The 16,472-nt window shown below is 43.0% G+C and overlaps 1 protein-coding gene across 1 annotated transcript; it reads left to right on the forward strand.

The window, feature by feature from the left end:
* The first annotated feature begins 6,646 nt into the window (after positions 1-6,646).
* Positions 6,647-13,669, forward strand: LOC118771471. The gene is made up of 14 exons (XM_036519479.1): positions 6,647-7,022; positions 7,270-7,464; positions 7,806-7,823; positions 8,524-8,550; positions 8,662-9,191; positions 9,822-9,924; positions 10,036-10,062; positions 10,162-10,688; positions 11,183-11,288; positions 11,419-11,445; positions 11,565-12,097; positions 12,410-12,512; positions 12,672-12,698; positions 12,789-13,669. The coding sequence occupies exons 1-14, from the start codon at positions 6,647-6,649 to the stop codon at positions 13,340-13,342; spliced, it is 3,153 nt and encodes a 1,050-aa protein (XP_036375372.1). The 3' UTR covers positions 13,343-13,669.
* The last annotated feature ends 2,803 nt before the right edge of the window (positions 13,670-16,472 follow it).

Genomic DNA, 16,472 nt, shown 5'->3' on the forward strand with positions numbered 1-16,472 from the left:
CACACTGGCACCTTTATTCCCTGCCCCTCCTCTCCTGCCTCTCTGCTGTACATTCATGTCATTCTTACCATCCACTTATCATTGTTCTCTATTTGTTTCCTGTCCCTGCTCCGGGCTCCTGCCTGGAGCTGTAGTTCAAACATCATACCCTGATCTCCAGAACCGGCTACTTCGCTGCCCTGCCTATCAAGCCAACTGCGTGCCAAGAACCGGACATTCTCTATACTACATTTTATAATTACTCTGTTATTTACTACTGTCTATCAAAACTCACATGTCTTAAAGTACATTGTACAATTTCAAGTATTCACAAGATGAACTCCTTGGGTAATAAGAAAATTGTATTTGACTTAAATGAGCTAGCAAGATGGTTAAGCGAGCTGGCAAAACTAGCGCCGACCCAAATGCATAATGGTAAAGAAACATATCCGACTTGCGTTACATACTTTGCTGAGTTTTCTTATTACCCAAGGAGTTCATCTTGTGAACCTAATATCTGCCGGTTATACTGTGTGCCAGACTGAGAATATATGATAAAGAAGGGACAGACATATAAAGAACTTACCTGCCCTTGCTGTAAAGCACTGTGTCATTCAGTAGCCAATGAGCTACTAGATCCCGCCCTCAGCATCCGGCAATGTGTCCCGCCTCCCCCCGCTGGCAAATCGATGCCAAAACTCCAGCGAGAATCTTTCTAGAACTGAAAGCGAGCGAGAGAAAAGCGAAAGTGGTTAACGGATCTAGAAAACATAACATCACAGGGCTCTCGTTTACAGAGTTTGATTTCTTGGTTACGGATTCTGGGTTTTGGTTCTCTCATTCTGGGTTTTGGTTCTCAGATTCTGGATTTTGCGTCTCAATATATCTGGCGTTGTTTTAACGTCATAGGTAGGCAACTGACTAAATAACCAATCAGTTTGTTATTAAGGGACAAGTTTAATTTCCTCTTCAATATTTTGCAGGTCTACAAACTGTAGCTAGTGCTGCCATCGTGTGGTGGGCCACTTGAATAGCACATCTCACGTCTTCACCACATAGCCTAATATTGTACTGTAGCGCTGGCACCGTGGCGGGCCACTCGCAGTATATTTTGGGAGAGAGGCCACGGGCCATTTAAAATCTGCCCCCGGGCTGCATTTGGCCCGCGGGCTGGAGTTTGGCCACCCCAGCCATAGAGGGCTCTTACCCACTGCACTAGGATCTGTCGACCAGATCTCTTCTTTGCTGAAGAATAAGATAATGAGCAGCAAGGCTGACCTGGGACCAGTGGTTCTGGACATGCTCTACTTTCACTATGTGACTCAAAAGAGGCATGAAGGGAAGCTTCACAGAATGGATTTTGGGATCAGGTTTGATCTGTTGACTCTTATTTGTCTCCAAGTTGCTGATCCAAAGTATAACTGAAGATTAACCTTGAAATATGTATACATTTAATCTTGTAGCTTTGCTTAAAGACGACTTACACAGTGGTGTCAAAGAAACAGCCCATTTGTGTGGTTGTAGATGGAAAAGCACTGTGGTTGAAGAAGTAACACTTACTGAATAAGATATGTGCACTGAAGCAGATGCACAGTCACATACTGACAGAGCAAGAGGAAGTGGATGTTCTGGGGACTGAAAGAATCAGCCACCTCTCTTCATTCTGAAACGATTCTGTCAGCTGAAGCCAAACACCCATCTCTTCCACACTCTCCCCTTTGCACTGGGGAGAAAAGGCCAAAACAGAAACGATTCTGAAGACAAAGAAATACACAAATTATTAAATCATGCCGTAATGTCCAGCTTGTGATCAAAGTGTAACAAAGTGTATATACATAAACACACACAAACACACACACATTATATGTACAAGTGTATGTGTGTGTAAAAAAAAGAAAACGAGAAGCAGGACCAGTAAGTTACCATGTGCCAAGTTACGGTGACGGTAAGTGACGGTAGCTAGCAAGCTAATAGTAAAGTGGTCCTGAGCAGCAAGCGGTAAAGTGGACAATCTGAGCAGTGAGTTGGCTTTCACGAGGGAAGTTAATGAATGACTTCTCTTTGTGGACACTGCGTGAAACGGTGGTAATTGATGGTTTAACAGCTACGGTGTTTGCACAGCAGCAGAATGGTTTTGCAGAGAAGGTTTGTGTGGTTTTTAAAACCAACACTTTTACTATTACTGAATGGCCAGGCATCGCTAACTGTCTCTATGGCAGATGGAGCCATAACGGACTAACTCACTGAAAGATGAAAGAAAGAACAGTTAACCAACGTTTTGTCTTTTGTTTTCATTTTCAGACTAAACCAGGGTGTCAATCAGGATTTTTACGTGTGCATGTGTGCATGCTAAAATATAGGTCTATCAGAGGACATTTTTAGTGTGTCACTCTTTTATTTGTATTTACTTTGCAGTCATTGTTTTAAGATATCATTCGTGCATACACATTGTATGTATTATAACACTTCTTCCAAAGCCACTGACATGTTGTAAATGTCTTTCATTGGTTCTTTAAACACTGCTCTTCCCCACCAGAGTGTCTGTGTTTGGCAAAATGGCCACTGTGAGAGCCATCAATAAAGAGCAATTATTTTCCTGTTTTTATTTCTGCCATTTCCATAAGAAAATCAAGACAATTTCTGAAAAACTGATGGCTGTGTGTCTAGCCCACACAACCAGTATGGCATGGATTTGGCCTCTTAGTGACACTATATTTAAACTTCCATAACAAACACAGCAAGCACAGCAAAGTTTCAAAAGTGGCTAAACTTACACCCTCCTACAAGAAGTCACAGGACACTCCAGGAAACTGGGTTTGATCGCACATAGTTTGAAGAGAATAATATTGAAACATTGCAGTGGCCAGAACAGAGCTTTGACCTCAACCCAACAGAACATCTTTGGGATGACCTGGAGGGCAGAATTGGGGCAGTAGTGGAGTTTACTAACCCTCACGAGGAGGAGGGAGGCACAATACCACCAGCACTGTCGCTACAGTCTTCTACAATGGCCTTAATGATGGCTTCAGTGCAAAGGTGGGCCAACATGCTTTTAATTTATTGAAACAAAGACATGTTTCCTCTGAATTACCCATGTCCCATGACCTTTGAGGTAGGACAGTGCATATACCCGGCCATGCTGAATGCTTTTTCACTTGGCATGCATGTCTTCCTCCAGATTGGCTTTTGCAGTGAAATGCTCGAATGGCGTCCCCCTGAGCCAATCGTTTTATGCAGCTTCTGTTCATTCATCCCTGTTTAAAAGTTATTCATCTTTTTACACATCAACTGAAATGGCTGCCATTAGACTATGAACTTATGCAGGCCCAAATATGGTAACTGAAAGTGAGGCTGGGAATCCTTCCTCTGGACCAAGCAGAAACCCAGTGCAGTGATGGGGACACTGTGCTGTAGGAGCTGCCATCTACAAGGTCCTGGCTCACTGTGGTCTGTCTACTCATCCCTAAACTTTTGTTGACTAAAACTGAATTTCAATAATGCTTTAGTTTCATTAGCTAAATGTAAACACCCCCCTGTAGAACTGGCTAGCCTCAGTAAAAGCTGTATATGAGCAGTCCTGAAATGTTAGTACTGCACCTTTAAGAGAACAGGGGATGTGGCAGAGCAGCCTGTGCTGTATGTTCAGCCCGCTTAAAAAAATTATTTCCCCCCAAGAAAGAATTTCTGTCGAGGTCACAAGTTCAAGACAAAACCGATAAAAGATCCTTCAGTTTGTGGTTGAAGAGGAGCCCGAAAAACAAAGACAAACTATAAAGGGTTAATACATTTCAAGGTAAAACGATTCTCATTTTTCGCTTATTCCATGGCATTTATTTTAGCTGAAATACTTAAGGAATTGGTTCGATTATGCACTTACAGGCATGTTATGCTAAATCATATTTCTTTAACAGTCAAGTGGAATTCTTTCTAATTGATGTTTTCATGTCATGCATCTTTGCAAACTTTTCAAACTTGGAGTTAAAACTTACAAAGCTTACACAGTGTTTTAATTTTAACGTAAGAGCGGCGTGTACGTTATGTAATGGGATATGGGTGGTAACCCAGCTTTGAGCATGGCAAATTCAGCATGAATCCAGCCATGCAATCAAGTCGTTGAACATAAAGATGTCATAATGATGGAATATAAATAAATTAATGATCCCCTGTAGATCAGGTAGGTAACAGTTTTGCGTTCAGACATAAGTATCTGATCAGGGCGGTGTCGGCTGAGTGCTCACACGGGAAATCCCCGAAGGTAATTGTATTTTTGAGAAATGGTACAGGGCAGGTAAGCTGGAGTGAAGCGATACACTCATCTCACGACTCTGGGTTCACATTTATATTTATTTATTTATTTGGCTTTTAAACAATGCGACTTAAGTGAGGCAGAGTACACAACCCAAGCAAAGAGCCGTATCAGGAGTTCGATGCACAACTCTGGGTTCACGATGCGATACTGTAATTATATTTAAATTATGACTGAACACGATGCTTGTTTATTCATGAAGTATACGATGTGCAAAACAATGTTAACTTTTTGTTGAAACTGTAAACTAAATATGGTTAAGTGCAAAGAATTATCGGTTGTTATACAGATTTCTAAAATAAATAAATAAATAAATGACAACCTCATCTTTTAAGAGCTTTCTACTGCAAGCCATGAAGTATAGTCAAGCATAAATGATAAAAAAAAATATTTCAAAGTATCTTTGAAATCCACGGCATGATAGCATGAGATTAAGTTATGACTGGCAAATGTACTTTGCATTTTTATGTTTTTGATATGTCATTATGTGATCTGCCCCAAAACCCTCTAAATTACAGTAGCTAGAGAGTTAAACGTAGCTGTAATATAATGTGTGCTCTGAAACCTAAAACTAAACAAAACAAACTACAATAGAAGAATCCTGAAGAGTGTTACCCCGCTCGATTGGTAGAGTTTACAAATGCGTTTACAAACTGTTTGCCCACTGTGGCCAACACACCAGGTCATCCATAACATCCGGTTCAGGGCGGCCTCAGTCGCCCTCGTCTCCCTGGCCTGCCCTGCTCCTGGTCAGAGGGCTGCATGAGCGTAGCTGTGCAACGCAATGTTATAGTCAGAGAATCGAAACCTCTGTGGCTGCAGCATCAGCATGCGGTACTTACTGTAGGTCTGTTCTTGCAGACAGTGCCGGCAGCGTGGCGTATTTGCAATGTCTGTATAGCTCTTAAACTGGTCTCCTCGGTACAGTGAATGGATGTGGTAAAAAGCGTTGCTTCATTTCTTAAGATAACGCACATTTATAATAAACACTTGCCTTTACTTCACGAGCGCAGTCCTTCTGCCTTTAATGCTGCTACATATTCATTCACAGCTTATCTTATCGCTCTGTCTTTGCACTTTGACTATTTTAATCCAGCCCCCATAAAAAAATCGGGAATTATTTCTCGGAAGGGCGAGCGACTGACTGACTACAAGTCCGTGTTTTACTCAGGCTGAAGGCGAGACTTTAAAATCTCTGTGAAAAACCATATTTCAAGGTAAACTAAAACTGCTTGTTGACTACTAACACTGTTCAGATTATCACCTTCAGGTTTTTGGTATTACGATTGATTGTGATTATGCATACCTAATGAGTTATTATGCCAAGTGATGATTCCTTTAAAGGTTCTTTTTGCAGTGTTATACTTCAGATTGCATATATTAATATGCCATGCAGTTTGAACACATTTGAAATGGAAGGCTCCTGTGATACACAACAAGCACATGGGTGTAATTGTTCGGCCTCAAACTGTTGAAGGATTAAGATCAACCTAGTGTTGTGTGCTGTGTCTCAGTTCGGTCACAGTCCTGCTTTCGGGCTGAAAGGTACCTGATGGGGGTGAGTCTGCTCACTGCTCACATTGTAAAACCCCCAGGGAAATCATATTATTCAGAGAAGTTGGGCTAAGCGGTGAGTAAGATAGATTTCAAAACAGGAGTAAAAACACAAAGGATGTGCAACACATATCTGAATACAGCATGAATCCCGAAGCTGTGAATCCTTTACATGCCATCATGTGACTGTGATCAGGAAACTCAAATCTGCATGACTGCCGCATCAAGATGCAGTACTGTCTAATCTCAAAATCACATTTTTGTGAATTTATATTTTCAGGATATGCATGATGTTACCTGCAAAACCACAACATTGACAACATTCACCCTTGTTTACAGAGTCAGTGCTGAATGGGGGGAGGTGAATAGTTCAGTTCTTTGTGCTTCCTGTTCTGCTTATATTTCAGCTGGGGGCCTCTTCGACTAAACCACTAAGGTTTCCTGTAGCATTTCTCAATCAATTTTCTGCTCTTCAGTGTGAGTGTATACATCGTATCTATATTGTAAACTGATCATAAATGGTTAAATCACCATACAGTTATTTATTGTAGGGTTCATGCACGCTAACATGATAGCATGGAGTTTTATGTTAGAGGAGTGCTGTGTTTGGTGCAGTGCATTCTGGGTCATGGCGTTTTATCTGTCCAAACGTGAGTTTATTTTACCAAAATATGAGCCATACAAGGTTCCATATGTTTTGAAGTAAGATGTTAACGTCAGTTGGATCTGTTAAGAACCATAATTAGAGGTGTTTGCTTTTCCTTTTTTTGTTGTTTTTCAGTTCCAGCCACTCTGTAATCGCCCACCATGGCACCTGTGAAATCTGCACTTGTTTCCATTCTGGATGATTTGGAGGCTAAGGATTTTAAAAGGTTTACCTGGTACCTGTATCAGGATGAGCTGAAGGAGGTGGCGGGTGTGCAACACATTCCCAAGGGGCAGCTGGAAGGGAAAGACAGGCATGAGGTTGTGGATAAAATGGTGGATCAATATGGGAAGAAAGGAGCGTGTCGCACTACACAAAAGATCCTGAAGAAGATGCAGCAGAACGAACTTGCTCAGAAGCTAAAAGAAACTCTTTCCAGTAATGCTCAGTTTGGCAAGGAGCTACAGAAAAAACTTCCTGATGAGATTCAGATTTTAAAGAAGCTACACAAAAAAATTATTAAGCCAATAATACAAGGTGAGTCATCTCTGAATCCCTTTTCACTTTCATTTTTAATTTCAGTACCTTAATAAATTATTACATCACATAACTGAAGCAGAAGACAAAAGAAGCAAAGCAAAGTCCTGTGGAAGGTTATAATGGCACATAAAGAATAAGAAATGTTGTATTTACTGTTATGTTTCAATATGGCAGATGTTCCTACTAGAGCGAAACACAACTGTAAGTGCTCCTAATTAGGCCATTTTAACACCAGTGCTTACAGAAACCACATCTTCACACGTCAGTCCATCATACAGACCTGCACTGACACTTTTCCATTCCCCTCCCTGCTCAGGCACCTCTGACTCTGACGACTCCGATGAAGACTCTGACGACTCCGATGAAGACTCTGACGACTCTGATGAAGACCCTGACGAGCCCGACGAAGACCCTGACGAGCCCGTTGACTCCGAGGACAGTAAGTGGTCAGTTACACACTCCTGTCTTTCGGGAGAAAACACCAGTGCAGTGTCTAATGACTTGGCATTTTTAAGAAACAGACATAATTAGGAACATCAGAAAAGGGTATTTCAACTGTCACACAAGCAAATTTTATAAACTGGCTTCACTTTCCTTTCCAAGGGTTAGATATCTCATTTTGCATCCCTACCCCTTTTTGGTATCCTCACAAAACCCTTCACAGAAAAAAATCAAAGTGAATGATTGTGAATTGTGGAATTTGTGTTGTTAATTTCATAATAAAGAGCAGTGTTTTGTATACCACTGTATCTGATATTTTCTCCTGTATTTTGCTTTCAGTAATATGCAGCCCTGAAGGTAAGGCATATTTAATTTGTCAGCATATTCCATATATTATGTCTATAATTTCCCCATGGGCATGGGGGCCAAAAAGATTAGCCAGCTGCTCTACTACTGTAGGTTATCATGGACATCGTCCTGTTTCAGAATTATTTATCTTAATTGGTTATTTGGTACAGAGATTGTCACTGTTAGCTTGTCATGTGTCGTGGCAGTGAAAGCTGATCAGCCATAGAGTGATGAGAGGGTGTAGGTACATTCGTTTCCTTGCATAAACAGACGGTCTGGAGGAACAGGTCAGAACAGCGGGACAGGTCTATCACAGCTTTGTGGTTTGTTGGGATATATTTATTGTAATTACACATAAGAAAACAATTGTATTATAAATCAATTGTTGAAAATATGGTTTTTGGAAGCACTTGATGAGTGATAAGTGTTGAGACACGTTTCTCGCTGTAATGCCAGAGGCTGAATGGCAAAGCTGAGACAGAATCTCGCTGCGGCCTGCTTTCCTGCCGTATGCCGTACGGCGCTAACCTGCTGGTCAGAACCCCGCCTGTCAGAAACGCAGAACCCCCAGACCTGAATGCAGCGGAAGTGGATATATCCACTTCAATACTGTAGAACAGCTCTTCCTCTAGTGAAGTACAGCTTACTTCATTATCAGTATAATGCATATAATCTACAGTATTGTCACCAAACACTGTTTATCTTACAGAGTTCCAGAAGATGAAGCAGTGTGCAGGTATGCCAAGGACGGTACTTCATCTATTGTTAAAAACAGAAGTACACTGATTGCTGCCTTTCACAATACTAGTGTTTGTCGAGATTTTAAAATTACAAATGTGCTCCACAGTGGATGTTACACTGGACCCTGATACAGCAAGTCCGATACTTGTCCTGTCTGAGGATGGGAAACAACTTACCCAAGGACACCGAAGACAAGATCTCCCCGAAAACCCCCAGAGGTTTAATCCAGCCCCAAATGTCGTGGGAAAGGAGGGGTTCTCCTCAGGGAGAGCTTACTGGGAGGTGCACGTGGGCAGGAAGATGGAGTGGGATCTGGGTGTGGCCAGAGAGTCCATCAGCAGGAAGGGGAGGATAACTCTGTGCCCAGAGAACGGATTCTGGACCATATGGCTGAGGAACGGGAGGAAGTACACTGCCAACTCAAGCCCCCCTGTCCCCCTCACGTTGAGGGTGAAGCCCCAGAAGGTTGGGGTGTTTGTGGATTATGAGAGGGGTCAGATCTCCTTTTATAATGCAGAGACCAGGTCTCATATCTACACCTTCACTGGTTGCACCTTCGTGGACAAAGTGTATCCATTCTTCAGCCCCTGTGGGGATGACGGTGGTAAAAACAAAGCCCCAATGGTCATCTGCCAAGTAAGTGACAGTGAGGGAGCCCGACTGTTTGCATGCAGGTCCACAAAGAGACGCAGGCAGCACACAGAGAAGGGGGGTCCTGTCAAATGAAAAAGAACACAATTACTAAATGATTAGAGCTATTGTGTAGATATAAGTCTGCATGTAATACAAATGTGCATAAGGGAGAATGTGGAGGCTGGTGATGTGGGTATAGGGGTGCTGACCTTTGGCTTGCAGTCCAGTGAAGAGACTGGGCATGAAAGGGGGGGTTGGGGTGGAGCAGGGATGCTGGGAACAGCTGATGCAGAGAGGAACTGTAAAGACAGAACCGCTTTGTGTAGGTTTGGTTCATTACATAGGGATTGTCTAACAGTTCTCCTCCCAAATCTTTGGAACTTAACAAGTACTATATAAACAAATTGGTGTTGCACTTCACACTCATGTGCCTGAAAAATCATCTCAGTGACTTTTTGGGTCAGACTTTAGACAGCTGCTACAGTTAATGCTGTAATGGTACATGTGTTGCTGTTGTGCCTCTATAGTAAGGTGATGATATGGGCTGTGCTGTTTTCTCTGTCTTTGTACGCTGATCTGGCCAGCCCTGCTCTTTGGCTGCAGATGTACCCATTCCTCTTTCTTCCTCTCCAGGTTGACACATCTCTGCACACACCTGAACACATGTCTGACTTCGCAGTATCTGATGTGGATTTGGAGAAGATCAACATAGCTCTATCTCAACAGCAGGAAATGAGTAAATAACTCTCATGTACTGTGATGTTGATTGTAATTTCAGTGTTTCAGAATTACTCCTTTGTGATCTGTTTGACTAAATCTGTGTCCTTGTTTCCCGTTTTATTTGCAGACATGAGTAAGATACAAAATTACGCAGGTATGAGCTTGGTGTACAGTTTTATTTCTTCTTGCTGTTGGCTCTAATGATATTCATAACTGCATTAACATTTCTGAAATTACTTCTGCCACTCCACAGTGGATGTGACTCTGGACCCTGACACAGCCAACCCTGAGCTCATCCTGTCTGAGGACAGGAAAGAAGTTAGGCACGGAGACAGAGAGCAGGCGCTCCCCGACAGACCAGAGAGGTTTAACCGCATTGTCAACGTGCTGGGAAAGGAGGGGTTCTCCTCAGGGAGAGCTTACTGGGAGGTGCATGTGGGCGGGAAGATGGAGTGGGATCTGGGCGTGGCCAGAGAGTCCGTCAGCAGGAAGGGGAGGATAACTCTGTGCCCAGAGAACGGATTCTGGATCCTGTGGCTGAGGAAGAAGGATGGGTATGAGGCTCTTGATGACCCCTCCGTCTCCCTGACCATCAATGAGAGACCCCAGAAGGTGGGGGTGTTTGTGGATTACGAGATGGGTCAGATCTCCTTTTATAACGTGGAGGCCAGGTCCCATATCTACACCTTCACTGATGTCTTCAAAGAGAAAATCTATCCTTTCTTCAGCCCTTGTTCTAAGGATGGTGGAGAAAATGCAGCACCTTTGATCATCTCTTCTGTAAGTTACGAAGAAATCATCTGCCTTTCAGTTTGCAAACTGTGCTTGTTTTATCATATACAGCATTATGACCCATCATTTCATACATGCAGCACTGAATGACCGTAATGTATGACCAGCACAGAGAAAAATAAACACATTATTTCAACAGAGAAATTATATGGAAGAAAGATCTCATTGTTCAAAAGAGAATTTTTTTGATATATTCAATTCATTTTAACTGTGAATTCATTTATTGTTTTCTGTGTCAAGAAAATACTTTGACATTGCACTCAGAGCATTTTGATCAGCTATATGGATCATAAAAACAACAAAGGATAGAACATCAATCAATTTTAAAACTTCATAAGTAAAAATCTGTTCTTTTACCCAGTAGTGACAAATGAATTAAATTTTAACAGTAAATAAATAAAATCTTACTCACATGATCAAAACAATTTGTCTGATTAGATCATTATAATGATGTATGTTACTAATCCTCTCCTCCAATATAGTGTATTCCATGTCCTCTGAGCAGCGATCACCTTCCTGACAGCACTATAAAAACTGACGCTCACTTGGGGAATGTAAGAAGGACTCTGTCCCAGCTGGAGAGAGTGGGTACGGACTTTTATTATATCCGATTCACCAGCTGAACTCGTGAAATGAATGGAATGCAAATGATCAGTTATCACACCATTACTGTGATAGAAATGCACTTTATTAACACTGGACTTTTACTCCCTCACAGAGTTAAAGATGATGCAGCAGTACGCAGGTACGCGCTCTTTTAAAGTCAGTGAAAAGTAGGAGTCTTGTTCTAATTGTTCCACATAATTCGTGCATTGCTGCATTGTGTATGATTCACTGATGTGTCAATGTGTGGATCCCTTGTAGTGGAGGTAACCCTGGACTGCAAAACAGCAAATCTGAAACTCATTCTGTCGAAGGATGGGAGGAGAGTGAGACATGGAAACAGAGAGCAGAAGCTTCCTGACAACAGAGAGAGGTTTAATCGAACGCCCAACGTGCTGGGAAAGGAGGGGTTCTCCTCAGGGAGAGCTTACTGGGAGGTGCATGTGGGTGAGAAGACGGATTGGGATCTGGGCGTGGTCAGAGAGTCCATCAGCAGGAAGGGGAGGATAACGCTGTGCCCAGAGAACGGATATTGGATCCTAGGGCTGAGGAACAGGAAGAAATACTGGGCTGTGGAGAGCCCCGCCCCTGTTCTCCTTGCGCTGAGGGACAAGCTCCAGAAGGTGGGGGTGTTTGTGGATTATGAGGAGGGTCAGGTCTCCTTTTATGATGTTAATGACAGGTCCCATATCTACTCCTTCACTGGATACACCTTCCGAGAAAAACTCTATCCGTTCTTCAGCCCCTGTGTCAATGACGGCGGTGAGAACGCAGCCCCAATGACCATCTGCCCAGTAAGTGACACTGAGGGAATGGGGGAGACATTACATTTATGCTCCATCATAGATCAGCTTTGATGTGCCTTCTGTCTGCAAATGTATGATCTGTTGTATAAAGGACAAGAGAATGATCTGAGTAGGCACATGAGCAGTAAGGTACTGCACAATCATTTGTTTTTCACTCTATATTTGTTTATCTGTGGTTTATCTGTTCATGAATGACCCCTAAAATAATGAACTGTGGGAGCCAAAAACCAGTCAAACGCTCCATGGAAATGTGCAGCAGGCGTGTTCATTTCTGATAACGGTCCTGTTTTCCTGCTGTAGTGTTTCCGCTCTCCACTTCCTGAGGGACTGTCTGCCAGCTTTTCAAATACAGATGTTCCCTTCAGGACTATTAGAAAAACTGTGTCTCAGCTCAAGGAAATGGGTAAGCAAAGTGGCTCCATTCATATCATTCTCCTGGTTTGCTATCAGAATAAAAGCCTGCATGTATTATTTAGATATGGTTTAAATTAATTGGTTCTCAGGAGGCTGTCAGTAATGTGTGGAGAAGATGTAACTTATTCTGTGTTTTTTTGCCTTTCAGAGCTATGGATGATGCAGAAACATGCAGGTGTGTGAGAGAGATTCATTTTTGCTTCTCAACATAATGAAACTTGTTAAGTCATAGTTTTTAAGTTCTTATTGTTAAATATTCCCACAGTGGCTGTGACTCTGGATCCGGACACGGCACACCGTGACCTCACTCTGTCTGCAGACGGGAGGGGGGTCAGGGACGAGGACGCTGCGAGGGACCTGCCGGACAACCCAGAGCGCTTTAACGGGTCTAGCAGTGTCCTTGCGAAAGAGGGATTCACCTCAGGGAGAGCTTACTGGGAGGTGCTTGTGAATGGGAAAACAGCATGGACTTTGGGTGTGGCCAGAGAGTCCATCAACAGGAAGGGAAAGCTAACTTTGGGCCCTGAGGAGGGATTCTGGACCATATGGCTGAGGAGTGAGAAGTACACTGCCAATTCAGACCCTGCTGTCCCTCTCACCTTGAGGGTGAAGCCCCAGAAGGTGGGGGTGTTTGTGGATTATGAGGAGGGTCAGGTCTCCTTTTACAATGTAAATGACAGGTCCCATATCTACTCCTTCACTGGATACACCTTCCAAGAAAAACTCTATCCGTTCTTCAGCCCCTGTAGGAATGATGGGGGTGCAAATTCAGCCCCGCTGATCATCACACCCTTAGTGGGTGAAAATTCAGGCAGATGAAATGGGCTCTGAACACTTACACATATCCAGCTGAGCCTGAATAAATTTGTTTTCATTCTGCATGAACTTCTGACAGACTGACCTTCCAAAACACAGTTCCCAAAAGTTCAGTTCCAACTGGTCAGAGACCATCCATCTGCAACGATGTCCGTTTGACTGTTTTTATTCCCTTCCTGGTATGATTACATCACTGACATGACATCACAGGCACAATGTTGGATTCAAACAGTCTAACTCTCGAACAAACCAGCTGGCTTTCAGGGGCTGGCAGCTGTGTGTGGAGGAGCAGCCAATGAAGAACAATCACAGCTGATTGACAATGATGTTCACGTGATTCACTTAACGCTTCCCCTGTCTTTTAAAACATATTTTCAAATGTAACTGTGAAACATGCTGTTTTAAGTCTGTGAGTACATTTTTGTGTGGATTATATTCTTTCTACTTTGTATTGTGGGTGGGTGGTGTTAATTGTTCTAACTGTGAGGAGATCTTAGTTTTTTATTCTTTGTTCTCAGTCTTAAGTTTTATTGTATTAACTGGGGGAACTAAAGTCTAGGTGGTTTTTGTTAATGTTTGCCTGTAAAGTCAAGAGATGACTGCTGTACTCGAAACGTCCATTATTTTATCTTAAACTTTCTTCCAAATCCCCCTCCCCAAAGCCATGTAACTAAAACTGTTTTTTTTTCCCACGATGAAGATTCCTAATCCAACATCACTGAAGCGGGTGACCCCGTATTGGATAAAATAAAGTTAATTGCTACAGGCTCAGAACTGTATCTTAATTACTTCCTCTGATGGTTAACTCAGAATGCAGAAATTTGTCGCCTCACGATTGGGTCACGATACGGCCGTTAAAATGGTGCGACTCACATGCGAGAGACAGACGCGTCATGTGACGTGCTCCTGCTGTCGGTCTGTACCTCTGCGGGGGGGACGGCGTCAGCTGCCAAACGTGCTGTGCAGGCTGTCCTGCTGAAACGGCGCCCCCTTCTGGACAAACAGCTAACAGAAAACCTGAAAGACAAAACAGGCTGTATAACAGGCCCTATCACACTGCCCCGCCGCCCCGAACAGCCAATCCAGCTTGTTTACCCAGACCGTCATGGGCGAATGCTTTTCGAAACCGCACCTGCACTGAGCCCACGGCAGCAGACTTATAATCATGTTCGCTTTATGGAGGTTTACCGATGTAGCCTATGCCCTTTATTTAAAATTCATATTAACATTCCAAAAAAAGCAATAAATTCTTGCTTAGACACCATCCTGCGTATCCGGTTCCGATTATCACACATCATGACACAGTGCAGACATACGGTTGTAGGTCTGGTTTAAAGGTCTTGGCAGCACAAAATTAATTATTGTAACTGGAGATTCGGATGGAATACACTTCTCATTATCGCCCGGGCTGCCGTCACGCAGTGGCCGTCGTCACTGCTGCTGCTCCCTTCGCGTGAGTTTTTAATGTTTGGAGCGAGTTTTAATTTTAACGGTGTTGTGCGCCAGTTAGACAGGTGCTGAAGTCTGGGGAAAAGATTCCGGAAAATAAATCTGCTTATAAATGTATGTGTGTGTGTGTGTGTGTGTGTGTGTGTGTGTGTGTGTGTGTGGGGGGGGGGGGGGGGGGTCATAATTCAATGCCATACTTACTGCAGGTAGTGCCCGCTTCAGTCCATCAACACGATAGGAACACGGGACGGTTGACACGGAACCGGCTGTCTGGCCAGCGTTTTAACACTGCAAAGAAACAGAGGGCAGCGCTCAGGCAAACACACGCTTACCCTCCCAAAAGTTGCCGATTCCGTGACGCCAAACTCCTTGCGATTTAACCGATCGGGAAATAGCTCGAGTGAAAAGGAGGACGGTCCCTTGGCTCGCGCTGCAAGGAGAGTCATTAATTATTGCAAAGCCCAGGCGAGACAGAAGGGGACAGAGGGACAGACAGACAGACAGACATCACTGCCGCAGAGAACAGAGGAAGAGGCCGCCACGCAGGCCGCTCGCGTTAAATACAAAGAAAGCGGAGAAAGGGAGGGGTGTGTGGGGATGACAGGAAGACGAGAATCCTATTCTCTCTTTCAGTACCGCATAGACCCCCTCGACCCGCCCCGCCACCTTCGCTGGGTCTCCGGTAAACAATTCTGTGATATAATTACGAGGATATTATAAAATTGTCCCGTCAACTACGACATTACAAATAAAGCATTCCCGCGGCGTCCGATAGGACTGTCAGAAAGACGACTGCGCATCTTTGCAGCCAGACGCCGGAACAGACAATGTTGATATCCCAACTGAACGGTAGCTAATATTTTATCACCTTAAAAACAACTGCCAAAGACCATCGACACATTATTTGGTGAGTATTTTACACGATATATGCTTTATTCCACGCCCCTGTCGACAACGCCAACAAAATAACCATGTTTATTATTGTAGTCATAATTTTTATGAATCATAACTTGATATGATCATAGAGCGGAGACGGACGCAACAGGTCGCTCGTACAGTAGCAGCGTTGCCTAAGTTATTGCAAACATTTCGCTGACCCATTTCAGAATTATTTGGCGACGTAATATTTCGATTATTGTTATGCTGATAGTAGATGCAGGCTACGAGTAAATACCGACTGTCGACATTTTTTAGCTTAGTAATTGTTATAGTCCCAAAAATAGATTTAAGAAAAATACCAGCACAACAAATTATTGCCAGTTGTGAATAATAAAAACAATAATGAAACTGTGTTTAAAACGAAACGGGCTGGAAGTGTTTGCACCTCAAATGTGTGTTGTATGCGAAGCATCAAAAGCAATAATTATAGTTATACAAAGGTGGACACGGTGAACTCAAAGTTGTTCGGTGAATGCATTGTTTGCTGCGTTATTAGCCTATGCTCATTGATTTCCATAAACAATATCAAGCTCCAGCGTAAAAAAAGATTACCAGTATATAAGTAAGTATCTTATTTAACAAAATAAGTGATTAATTTTGTAGTGTTCAATTGTCGCCGTGTTTTAAATTTTGGAAGAAAAAATATGCCTCAGCAGAGCATGTTCAAACGCTAGATAAGGCAAGCTGCAAAAAATCGGAAAATTTGAAATATGCTGATATTCGCTGAACAGAAGTGAATCGTATG

Source organism: Megalops cyprinoides, chromosome 24, assembly GCF_013368585.1.
Source record: "Megalops cyprinoides isolate fMegCyp1 chromosome 24, fMegCyp1.pri, whole genome shotgun sequence".
NCBI lineage: Eukaryota > Metazoa > Chordata > Actinopteri > Elopiformes > Megalopidae > Megalops > Megalops cyprinoides.

Coding starts and splice junctions, on each gene's coding strand:
- LOC118771471 (XM_036519479.1), top strand. CDS start 6,647: ATGGCACCTGTGAAATCTGCACTTGTTTCCATTCTGGATGATTTGGAG. Junction 9,925..10,035: donor ATCTCAACAGCAGGAAATGA/GTAAATAACTCT, acceptor TTTTATTTGCAG/ACATGAGTAAGATACAAAAT. Junction 10,689..11,182: donor CACCTTTGATCATCTCTTCT/GTAAGTTACGAA, acceptor CCTCCAATATAG/TGTATTCCATGTCCTCTGAG.